This window comes from Cydia splendana, chromosome 9 (genome assembly GCF_910591565.1).
Source record: "Cydia splendana chromosome 9, ilCydSple1.2, whole genome shotgun sequence".
Lineage (NCBI taxonomy): Eukaryota > Metazoa > Arthropoda > Insecta > Lepidoptera > Tortricidae > Cydia > Cydia splendana.
The window spans coordinates 7375861-7387977 of record NC_085968.1 but is presented as its reverse complement, the minus strand read 5'-3'; the positions used below and the strand labels follow the sequence as shown (position 1 = coordinate 7387977).

Genomic DNA, 12117 nt, shown 5'->3' with positions numbered 1-12117 from the left:
ATGTCTGGTGGCCAAAATTCAGAATTCGTCTGTCATGAATCTTGTTAGTGGGTTAGATTTATTTGATGTGGGTCACGTGAATCAGTGACTCATGTCAAGTTCTTTTTAAGCACTCTTATACCAGCTAACTAAATATTGTATTATATTATTGGACTTAAGGACATATTGGACTGAAGCTCTGGTGGCCTAGCGGTAAGAGCGTGCGACTTTCAATCCAGAGGTAGCGGATTCAATCCCCGGCTCGTACCATTGAGTTTTTCGGAACTTATGTACGAAATATCATTTGATATTTACCAGTCGCTTTTCGGTGAAGGAAAACATCGTGAGGAAACCGGACTAATCCCAATAAGGTCTAGTTTACCCTCTGGGTTGGAAGGTCAGATGGCAGTCGCTTCCGTAAAAACTAGTGCCTACGCCAATTCTCGGGATTAGTTGCCAAGCGGTCCCCAGGCTCCCATGAGCCGTGGCAGAATGCCGGGACAACGCGAGGAAGATGATGATTATTGGACTTAAGGGTAACTTTAGCATAGGTGCTTTAGGATACCAACCTTATTAGGTAGGTACACGGTACATTTTATCCGATTACAGATCCTATAGTTACACTAGAGCGGTATTCGATATATGAAAATCTGAAATTGATTTGCAATTACTGACATTGCATTTCGCTATTACCCAGCTATATATTTGTTGGTACGAGGATATCATCCTGTAAGTAACGTCGAATTAAGATCCGATTTTGAAGTCCGAATGCCGCTCCATCCAAGTGCTACGAGGATCTGGAATCTGGTAAAGAGCACCAAGGTTGCTTCGCTCCTGCACTGCACGGATATAAATAGGGAAGTGAACGAGTTAAACGTTTGTGGAAGTCTGACGTGCGTCATTCAGGTATCAGGAGGCGTATTTAGATTGGTAAAATATGATACTTTGTTTTGATAATCGGGTTGTCTCTTTCGCGCTCGTGTGTTATTAATGTGATACCTACATTAGAATTTAGAATTTTGAACATTTTCATGTGACAAACTTAACAGAAAATGATCGGCACCTGCTTATTTTATGGGAGAGTGAGGCTAGGGACAAAGTGAGCCCACGCAACGCAACGTATACACACAAACTGCGTTCATAATGTTAGTGTTAACCTTTTCGATGCAGTGTCAAACACAAAAGCTGTCACGCTGACGCCACGTCACCGAATTGTAGAAACTGAAATTGAACTTTATGCATATGCACGCAGGTCTATGTTGCTTTGTGGTCTGTGACCGATTAATCGGTCTTTGGCGTTGAACCTACGGTGCGTGTATATCGGTCATTGGCGTCCAAAAGGTTAATATTATTTGGTAGGTAGAGTTCATCTAAGCTAAGCTAACTCTACTGCGCCGTCTGTGACATAATGACATAACAGAGTGTGGAGTGTCATTAATACGTATTATTTTCATAGGAATTAGAGTATTTGCGGAAAGAGAAGAGTCGTGAAAATATGTATGGGGCTCAATTCATTCCACGACTCTTCTCTTTCCGAACAGACTCTAGACGTTTTGGTGACACTTGAACACTTTATCACTGCAAAACTTGGTCCGACTCTATACACTTTTTGTTTCTGAATGCGGTCCCGGAATGCGTGCGTTGAACTGAAGTTGATTTACTGCTATGCATCTGTTACCTGGATCATTAAGATTGCTATAATTTATGTGGCAATTACAGAACATGTGAATACTAATTCTCTGTGTACAATTAGTGATGGATATTAGATTTAGACCAAGAAAAGTCTGCAGCGATTTGGATAGCATACGCAGTACATGTGTTAATACGTCATAATTTCATAGAAGTTTGACGTTTAAAATAACACTTGCACTTAGCGAGTATTCTTCATAGAAATACTGAATACAATTATTTATAACACAGGTCTCCAAACTACGGCGGTACGGCCCGAGGACTAAATCCGGCCATGGACAGCTTGCACGCAATCCCTCATCATCTCATCAATTTTTAAAGTATAAAGTCTTTACGAGCTGGTATCTTGAAAAATGAATTTCAATTAGGCACCTAATGCTTAATGAGAGAGTGAGACGCAATGCACATCGGACCAAGATATTGGACAGATGGAATACCACCCTAATACCCTTTTTAGGGTTCCGTACCCAAAGGGTAAAACGGGACCTTATTACTAAGACTCCGCTGTCCGTCCGTCCGTCTGTCACCAGGCTGTATCTCGTGATCTGTGATAGCTAGACAGCTGAAATTTTCACAGATTATGTATTTCTGTAGCCGCTATAACAACAAATACTAAGAACAATAAAATAAAGATTTAAGTGGGGCTCCCATACAACAAACGTGATTTTTGACCGAAGTTAAGCAACGTCGGGCGGGGTCAGTACTTGGATGGGTGACCGTTTCTTTTTGCCGTTTTTGCATTATGGTACGGAACCCTTCGTGCGCGAGTCCGACTCGCACTTGCCCGGTTTTTTACTTTAACATCAGAATTGCAATCGCATCGCGGTGTTATTAATAGTATTGGATATTGTGTTCTTATAAATAAGACCCCGAAAAACTAAATATTCCAACCCACGACCTGCCGATGAATGTCACACAACTAAACTACTCGACATTATGACTTATACGATGATACGACAAGCATTAAAAACGACGAAGGTTCACGTATATTGCATGATAAAAACATTCCTAGATCACTCCCTGTCGGAATTTGTAACAAGATGAGGTTTATTGAGGATGACGATTGGTGGATTCAGATGCGAGATTGATTGAGTAGGTAAATAAACAGTCCTAATTTAGATACCTACCTACTACACTATGTCTACCCACACTGAACTGGAATTAGCTCTGCTTTTCTCTACTAATATGACACTGTGTGTCATATTAGTAGAGAAGAGATTATTGATTTCGATTAAAGGTAGAGTTATATAGTTATAGTTATAGTTAGAGTTATATAGGTATAGTTATAGTTAGCAGAAATTATCGCATATAACTATGAGTAGGGTAATTAATAAGTACCAAAGTGTGATTTGTAGATACCTACATAAAACTCTAAACTAACTTACACCCATTACAAACTCTACAAACTTTAAAAGTTGTGTATTTTTCAGAAATTTGAAGTTTTCATTAATATTATGGCTCCACAGTGTGAAATATAATTACCTACCTATAATGTAACAGAGAAAACTGCTGTACTACCAGAGCTCGAGCAGCATGAAAAAGAGAGTCCGGCGTGAGGCCACAGCTTTGATCGCGGTTTCAGGCCTAAAACTGAGCTGCAGTAGGTGCGAGAATTGCGAGATTAAACAATGACTAACGCGAATAAGAAGTTATAACAGACATATATTCGGTATATTAAATAAGTAGCTACCTACCTACCTACTATACACACACAAAGTGTATAAGGTTTACCCACTAGATAATAGTTAAAATTAAGTAAGTGAGTAGATATACCTAATGCCAAATCTGCATGACTTTTGCATTAGCGTTGTGTGCGGTTGACAAAATCGGTACCTAATTTACAAATTGCGCTCACCGCTAGTTAATACCAATGTTGTTATGAAGCCGCAAGAAACTCACGTCATTCGCGAGTCGCTGGGCGGAGTGCCTGGGCGCGCGCGGCGCGGGCGCGGGCGAGGCTCGGCGGCGCCCCCCGCCCGTGAAGATCATCGCGCGCGCATGCCTGCGCCGCGCCGCCGACCCGCGGCTGCGCGCTGCGCGGACGCCCAGCGCCCTCGGATCCCGCCGTCGCTCTCCGCACCGTATTTATAAACGAAATTCCACGCACTCGCGCGGTATCCGCCACCGGATACAACTTTTTACACGACTTTCGGCACTTACGTCGTACGGAGCACTGAAGAGGCGGGTCGGCGCGATTGTCTGCCCCAGTCGTGACTCAACGCGGGACGTCGCGCACAAACTTTACCATCTAATACATTTTTAAAGAATTCTTAGACGAGACACTGAAGGAATGCATCAAATTAAATGACATTTATCAAGAATATTTTTAGACGGCCTCGGCGTTAATTTTATTCATAAGTACATTCCATCTGACAATAGCTCGCGAAACGTGTTGTTACGAATTTAGGTACATAGTGATCATCAGTTTGAGAAACTGCCACTTTAAGTAAATTCGTGGCGTTCTCCGTAGAAATTAATAACCGCTCAGATGTTGTGGTCTCACATACCTAAAGTAAAAATAAAGGTAGACAGAGGAAAACGCGGCGGTGTTTGGAAATTTGGAGACTTGCGGCAGCGCTGCGTCCTCGGCTCGTATAAAGACCGTTAAATGGAGTCGGAGATTAAACAGCGGTGAGTTTACGAGCGATCCCCGATAGTTGTTTGCGCCACGGTTCACGCGCTACTACCAAATAGTTTATGGGGATTCGATAAGGTTAAAATAATTCAAATAGACTGGGCACCTAACCAATTGTTTTAGTGGTGATGTGATGGTTAATCTAAATTTCAGAGTTGTGGAATATTTATCTCTATAGGTACTAACCAAACGATATTTAACGCGTAACACCTAATATAGGTATATGTACCTACCATATACTAGATGGACTATTTCTTACACTAGAATTCGAAAATTTTAATAGGTTTCTAAAAGTTATTGCCACAAAAATGACCTACTAGGTAAAACTAAACAACATATCTATGTGCACAAAATATTTATTTTAAATTATACGAATAAAACTGACTGTTTGCTAACGTAACCAACAACAGCTGTTGCAAATGTTACGATTGATTGAAGATAGCTAGAAGAAGATAGTTTGTTTACTTTCGTTCTAAAAAAGTGAACAGCGTGTAAGATGAGCGCAGCACCTGCAAACAAGACATTTATTGTTTATGTGTCAAGATATTGATATTGTAGGTTTACCGTTTAACGGAGGCGGTTCGTACGAAGTTATTATGGTCAGCTACTGACTGGTGGAAGGCAATAAGAGCCCTCAAAAGTGGTAAAGCACCAGGCAACGATGGCATCCCAGTAGAAGCTTTAAAAGCGAATTGGGAAGTTGTGGCCGATATAATGTATCCCTTGGTTTCTGCGATATGGGAAACTGAAAAAGTGCCGGAAGACTGGAAAGAAGGCATACTAATAAAGTTGCCCAAAAAAGGGAACTTGTCCCAATGTTCCAACTGGAGAGGAATAAACCTGTTGCCGGTGTGCTCCAAAGTCCTATGCAAGATCCTGTTACACAGAATGGCGAGGGCTGTCGATAGCACGCATTTAGAGCAGGGCGGTCTTGCATTGACCAAATTAACGTTCTACGTATGATTTTGGAGCAGTGCAATGAAATGCGCAGCGAACTTTTCACTCTGTTTGTGGACTTCGAGAAGGCGTTCGACAGAGTCAAGTGGGCAAGTATATGGCGCATACTGAGGAAACGAGGTATACCAGACAAGATCATAAAAATTAAGTATACAAAATCTTTATATGGGTTCCTCTTGTAGAGTTATGCATAAAGGGCAGTTGTCAGACCGTATACCTGTCACGGCTGGGGTGAAACAGGGTTGCTTGCTGTCGCCGTTGTTGTTCCTCATTGTCTTGGACGACGTGATGCGCAGAGTAACACGCCTAAACCTAGGGAGTGTGGTCGACCGTTCAGGGAGAGCGGGCAGCGATGTTGAGTCGCGCATCAACAGGGCACGAGCAGCATATGCGCAGCTGAAGCCTGTATGGACGTCCACCGTGATAACTCGACGTACGAAAATCCGGATGTTCAACTCCAACGTCAAGTCGGTCCTGCTGTACGGTTGCGAGACATGGCTTGTGAGGAAAGATGTCACCAATCGTCTGCAGGTGTTCGTAAACAAATGCCTGCGACGCATCCTAGGGATCTACTGGCCACGAACCATCCCAAACGTCAGACTATGGCAGATGACGGAACAGAAGCCCATAGAAAGGGAAATCCTCGAAAGGAAATGGCGCTGGATCGGACACGTACTCCGTAGGCCGGACAGCCATCTGGCCAAGCAGGGTCTCCGCTGGCATGCGGCTGGCAGTAGGCGGTCGGGGAGGCCTTGTACTACATGGAGGCGATTAGTTGAGAAAGAGGCTGGCTCAACTGGACTCGGCTGGAAAGAGCTGGAAGAAGCCGCTCAAGATCGTTACAAATGGAGGATTCTTCTGCGAGTCCTATGTCCCTAATGAGGGATAACAGGAATGCATCATCACTGACTGGTGGAAGGCTTGGCTGCATGAAGCCGATTTGTATTATGATGTGGACGATGCGTGGTGTCACGCAAGCCAAAACCTCGCGACAGTGAGAGTCTATGTTACCGAAATGTAGGTCTCGAGAAACTTGGGGTTGATATTTTGCGTTGCGCGGTGCCACAGACCATGCACCTGCCCCTCGCCAACAGGATCAACGGCAGCGCGCAAAACCTCGCGACAATCAGTCTCAGTTACCGAAATGTAGGTCTCGAGAGACATGGGGATGATGAGTGCGATGCGCGGCGCCACGGGTCGCATGCATCTTGACATCTGGATTAACAGCAGTGCGCGGAACTGGGGCGAAAGCGACACCCAATCGCACCGGTAGATAGAATCGTTGATGAACTCGCTCTGGGAATAGTATAATTGAATACGGGTTATTTATTTATAATATGGGATCAGTGGCGTAGCTACTAAGGGGCTAGGCGGGGCAGCTAGGGCCCCGGGACCCCTAACCCAAGCTCTGGGGGCCCAAATGATTAAATACATTGGTAGGTACCTAAGTAATTAACTTACTAACCTCAGCCTTAACCTGAGTCCCATAGTAACAATAGATGAAAAGCTGTCCCATCATGCAGCCGAGATACACAAACATGCTAAAAAATTCCGCCGAAAGCAAACTTAACTGAAATAAAAAAAAATACGATGTTTTATTTTGTTTTTCTGCAAATAGTATTTTGTTTCACTACAAACAGTGTACTTATAAAAAAAACTTACACCAACGATCTTGTACATTGTCATGCAAATTACCCAGGCAACAACAAAAAACTGGAACATCAGAGCCTCGGCGAACAGTGCTTCTACCTCATTGTGGAACCTACAACATATGAACTTATCTTAGCATTAATTACTCACTAGAGAACTAACGTTGATTAGAAATAAATGCAGTCCTTTACATTAGACATATAATTTTATTGCAATAATTGTTTTTTTTTTATCATTCATACCACTCTAGCTAGAGCACTAGGCAGCCTATAGTTCGTTTTTTTTAGCATTAGAAATAAGGTAAACAATCTTGATGCGTCTTTTAATCGAAAAACACATTTTAAAAATGTAACAATTATGAATCTAAAACGATCATTATTCTTCTGCTTTCATAAGTAATAGTTACTGATTTTTAAAAAGCGTCTTTCAATTAAAAGACATGTCAAGATCGCTAACCTTCTTTCAAGTTCTTTCTAATGCTAAAAAAACGAACTATAGCGGTAAGAGCGTGCGACATTCAATCCGAAGGTTGCGGGGATTCAAAACCCGCCGGCTCGTACCTACCAATGAGTTTTTCGGAATTTAGTTACCTATACGCAGCTGCGCACGATATAATAATTTGATTGTTACCAGTCGCTTTTCGGTGAAGGAATACACCGTGAGGAAACCAGTCTAATCCCAATAAGGCCTAGTTTCCCCTCTGAGTTGGAAGGTCAGCTGGCAGTCACTTTCGTAGTGCCCACGCCATTCTCGAGATTAGTTGCCAAGCGAACTCCAAGCTTCCATACAATAAGTCACAAGCAAAAAGCTTGAACAACGCGAGGCAAAATGATGAATCATACCACACTATCAGTTTGTAGTGCTCTACACAGCGCGTTATTCTTTTCTTCAGCACCACCCCAAACGCTGGATCTTCAATATCTTTATAAACCGTCGAACGAACACATATTTCCCTCCCCGTCTCTCCCACAGGGTCCACCAGGTGCTCGAGACTGTGGCGCAATATCTGCAGTTGGGTCTTGGTCTGGGCGTGGAAGGAGACGATCGTGCAGTCCATAGTCACATGGCCGTAGCCTTGCCATGTTATCGCAATTGTGTTGAATGCCACTGCAATTCCAAACCTGGAATTCATGAAAAGCTTTAAATATTATTTGAATCTGAAAGGTATAGTATAGGGTATTTATTCTAAAGAAGAACCGATCATTTAAAAAAGTTAAACAATAATTACTTAGGTAGGTAGGTAAGTAACCTACAGGGGCCCATTTCTCGAACGGTACCTATTAGACTCATAATATTATAACTCCACGAACTGGCCCTGGTTGTGTTTATTAGTGACCGTTTAGTATTGTGCTCATAGGTTTGTACTGAGGAACGTAGACATACTACGATACGACTAAGTAGGTATTGAAATAGTAATTTATAATATAAAGTAGGTAAATAGGTAAGCTTACTGACCTTACTGTTTTATACATGTTATAATACTCGTAATATGGTAGCAGTTTTCATATCGTTAACTATGGAAGAGCGGGGCTTCCTGTCACAGGTATTATACTATACTTAGGTCATAGGTAGAGGTACTTACCTACTGAGAGAACCCAAACTTTGACCTAAACTCTCGACATAGGTAGGTACAATTTTCAAACTGCCAGCATTCCTAAATAGGTAGCTACACATCACACTCAAATAAATTGTAAATACCTCATGAAATTGTTACAGAGGTTTTAGACAGTATAAACCTTTTCTTCCACTGCGTGATCTCTTGACTGATAATAGAAACTTTCAGTAGTGCTCATGTAGGTATACCTACTGGGTAGTCCCAACCATGACAATGTTAATGTTCCTTCTACTTATTTTCATTTGAATATCCCTTACTTAGGAATCAGTTTAATTTGAGGTTATTTCGAATACAATTACCTACGGACTCCATGACACCGCACAGATAGATGGAGACATTATATATGATTAGTAGGTACAGGTACACACCCTATCCAGTCGCTGGTGTCGAATGGGAAGTACCCAGTGAGTTCCACCTCGCCCGAAAGCTTGGTGACCAGCGGGGAGATCCCCCACATAGCGCCGCATAGGTAGATAGAACCGTGGTACATCGTCAGCATTCGAGACATGATCCCAGCGTGTCTGCGCAACACCTTCTCGCCGTAGGCGTTGCAAGCCGTGAACAGAGGTCCTTGGATAGCAAAGGGGTTTTAACAAAAAGAAAACAACGTTTAGATATCATTTTAAAATTCAATTATGTAGGTACTTAATAATCTCGCTTCTGATGGCGAGGACGCCATCTTTGTTCATTCACTTCGCCCAAATATTCGCATTGCTTGTTTTTACATAATACATACATGGTTCCTTATTCCTTACTATAGGAAAACCTAAAATAGGTGTCCTATGCAAAACCGCGTTTGTGCAATGCAAATATGACGCAGACAAAACGTATCGTGAGATCAAAGTGAGATTCATGAACTTGTTGCCTGGTGTGTTGTTTAATCGTAGTCATATCCGTCATACCACTCATACCACTCTGCGAGACTTTCATGTTTTCATTACCTTATTCATTTACTCTATATTTACTTACACCTTGTATAATAGCAGCAATGAAGATTATGATGCCGTTCATGCGTCAGCTACGTGCATTAAAGGCATGTATGATGCCCAGCTAGAGTAACGAGCGAAGTCATACTTAGCTCAAGCGCGCTCCGCTATTACTTATAAAAAATTGCTAGACGGTCACAGTGTTCACGATGGGTTATTCCCACAGAATCCCACTAGTTACCACCAAGTTCTTAGCAGTGGTATATAACTAATGGGATTTTTTTCCCACCTTTTACCACTGGTAACTACTGGGAATAAAAATTCTTAGTAGTTACCACCAACTAGTTTGGTGGGAATAACCCTTCACGATCGTGCTGTAATTGTGTCCACTATATTTACTAAATAGTCTGCACCTTCTATAGTGGCGATGAGTCGGTCCATGCGCTCGACGCGCGAGTTGAAAGCCAGCTGCTTCCCCAGCGTGTTGAGCGTGGTCAGAAGAACGAACAGCGTGTTCACTACTTGCTCCGTGCTGTGGCGCGCCTACATTCAATACCAAACTGTAAGAGCCACCCCAAACATAGCATCTTCCGAGCGTCAGCATCTAGTCAACGCAACGTTGGCGCAACTGCGATGACGGCATATTCCACAGCCATAGCGCTGACTAGACGCAGACGCTCAAAGAATTCAAAAATAATGAAAAATCATTTTTTTTAGTACAGTGTTTACCATTCAGTCAGCTTCCTAAGTTAATATAATATGATAAGCAGATGTACCTACATAAGACCTACATAGGTACGACGAGTGTCATCGTATTTAAGTAGTGAGTAAGAACTGATTTTAGAGTACCGGGGATTAACTATACCTGAATAACCCGTATGACATGCTGCAGGTTATAAATTATAACCAAAAACCATACCACCCCGCGATATGCGGTGTGTAACGTATGCTTTAATCCAGACGATGGTGTAGGGACTATCTTGAAATAGGCCACATAGGCGAGCGCGTTGAAATGGGGCCTGAAAGCTTCGAATGTTGAATACGTGGTTGTCATTGCGTGAGTTTGCAAATACCAAATAATGTGCCCTTTCTAGACCAGAGCCCAAATAAGTGTAACTCGAGACTATGATTGGCGGAGCAAGGTTTTGTCACACACTAAGTTGCTTTGCTATGCTAATAATAATGGTACCTATGTTATTAATTAGGTTGTTGAAAATTATAAGGTGTAAAACTGATTTAAAATGTATCAGTGTTATACAGCGTGGTCTTATTACATCATCGATGGATACTATTTGCCTTATTTCAATTATTCTTTGAGGGTCCAAATAGTCTACATACAGTCAGCAGCAATAGTTGCTAAGCTAAGCTGTTCAAAATAATCTTGACGCGACTTTATTGTTAAGAGAATAAGAGCGCGTCAAGGTAATTCAGAACACCTCGCCCGCTTAGCAACTTCTGCTGCTGACTGTACCTATTGGGATCCGTGTAGAGCTCCAACATACCAAAGTTTCAAGCAAAATATAATGATAGGAAGCTATACATACCTTCAACACATTCTCACAAATCCAGAAAAGGACAGTAGATTTTACAAAATGAAGCACCCTCTAATCAGATGATTAAATCAATCCGTCGCAGGGTGTTAATTTCGCAAGCCCCTTAATGGGACACTTAGTAGTACCAATCACGTTGTCAATTAGGCGGCAATTAAGTTGTTTTACGAGCAACAACCGCTAGTTAAACGCTGGCGTAGGATTCAATATTTAATGGGGATTTTATGTTAATTGTTGGCTAGTAAACCTATAGCCTCGTGATTATTAATTTTTTTTTCGAGATTTGTGAAATATTTTCCAATTATCACAGTAATGATAATGATAACTCACAAGTCAGAGTAATCATATGGACAACTATGTACAGTCAACTGTAAAAATATGGGTGCACAAATCATCTCAAAAATATGTCCCATAGTTCTTATGTCAGCGAATTAAGAACGGCACGTATTTAACCGGTCAACTAATTAATCGAATTTGGGTAGTTTAAAATAATAGAAATGTGTACTAAAATTAATAGTTTGGCAACAAAAACGGAGCCTTAAAATATATCAATATGAGTTGTATTTTAATGCCGCTACACCTTTTGTTTATTTTTAGGCAGGTACCAAATATTTATTTGGCAACTGAATTATTATATTGGCGACTATTTATGAAGCACATTTAAAAAATAAAACGGCTATCTATTAATTTAAAGATGAAGTACTTTTAAAATATTTTGTTTGGTCACTACACGGTCAACCTAACACGCTCCTCCTCGCTTCGCTCGTCGTCGCACCTATCTTTTGACTCTGGCACAACACAGTATAGTAACTATTGAAATTAGTAATTAAAAATTTAATGACCTAATGGTATAATGGCCATTAGGTGTTTCATGATTAGGAATTTCGACTATAAGTATAGCAAGTATAGTAGGGTATTGGTAAATAAATTTGTGGTGTTTTGTGGATTAGGAAATTTGTCAATTTGTACTAGGTATGCATATGTTTAAATTTAAATTATTTAAAAATGGAGTATTTAAAGCTTATGTATATAGGTATCTTAGGTATTCTGTATATGTACAAAATATATAAACAACCAAATTTTATGATCGCTCTACAATATTAGTTGCCAACTTAT

General features: G+C 41.3%; 2 protein-coding genes across 3 annotated transcripts in view; both read right to left on the bottom strand.

Annotated features, from left to right (window-relative positions):
* Window positions 1-3999, bottom strand: part of LOC134793469 (putative protein kinase C delta type homolog) — a 53123-nt gene extending 49124 nt beyond the window's left edge. Inside the window, exon 1 of one of the 2 annotated variants that reach the window (XM_063765049.1) lies at window positions 3568-3999. In XM_063765049.1, the coding sequence (XP_063621119.1) occupies window positions 3568-3657 (90 nt within the window). In that variant the 5' untranslated portion in view covers window positions 3658-3999. The remainder of the gene's footprint in view (window positions 1-3567) is intronic. The other variant, XM_063765051.1, reaches the window with a different exon arrangement.
* A 640-nt stretch (window positions 4000-4639) lies between these two features.
* Window positions 4640-10536, bottom strand: LOC134793468 (odorant receptor 46a-like). Its single transcript, XM_063765045.1, has 8 exons — window positions 10317-10536; window positions 9865-9994; window positions 8894-9095; window positions 7753-8031; window positions 6923-7022; window positions 6726-6830; window positions 6401-6556; window positions 4640-4812 (listed from the first exon to the last, which is right to left on the bottom strand). The coding sequence occupies exons 1-8, from the start codon at window positions 10503-10505 to the stop codon at window positions 4765-4767; spliced, it is 1209 nt and encodes a 402-aa protein (XP_063621115.1). The 5' UTR covers window positions 10506-10536; the 3' UTR covers window positions 4640-4764.
* Window positions 10537-12117: the final 1581 nt, after the last annotated feature.

Excerpts from the sequence above, each read along its gene's own strand:
- LOC134793468 (XM_063765045.1), bottom strand. The coding sequence starts at position 10,505 with ATGACAACCACGTATTCAACATTCGAAGCTTTCAGGCCCCATTTCAAC. Across the intron at positions 9,096-9,864 it reads ACTCATCGCCACTATAGAAG|GACCTCTGTTCACGGCTTGC; the intron begins GTGCAGACTATT and ends TTGCTATCCAAG. Across the intron at positions 6,831-6,922 it reads CAATGTACAAGATCGTTGGT|TTAAGTTTGCTTTCGGCGGA; the intron begins GTAAGTTTTTTT and ends TTTTTATTTCAG.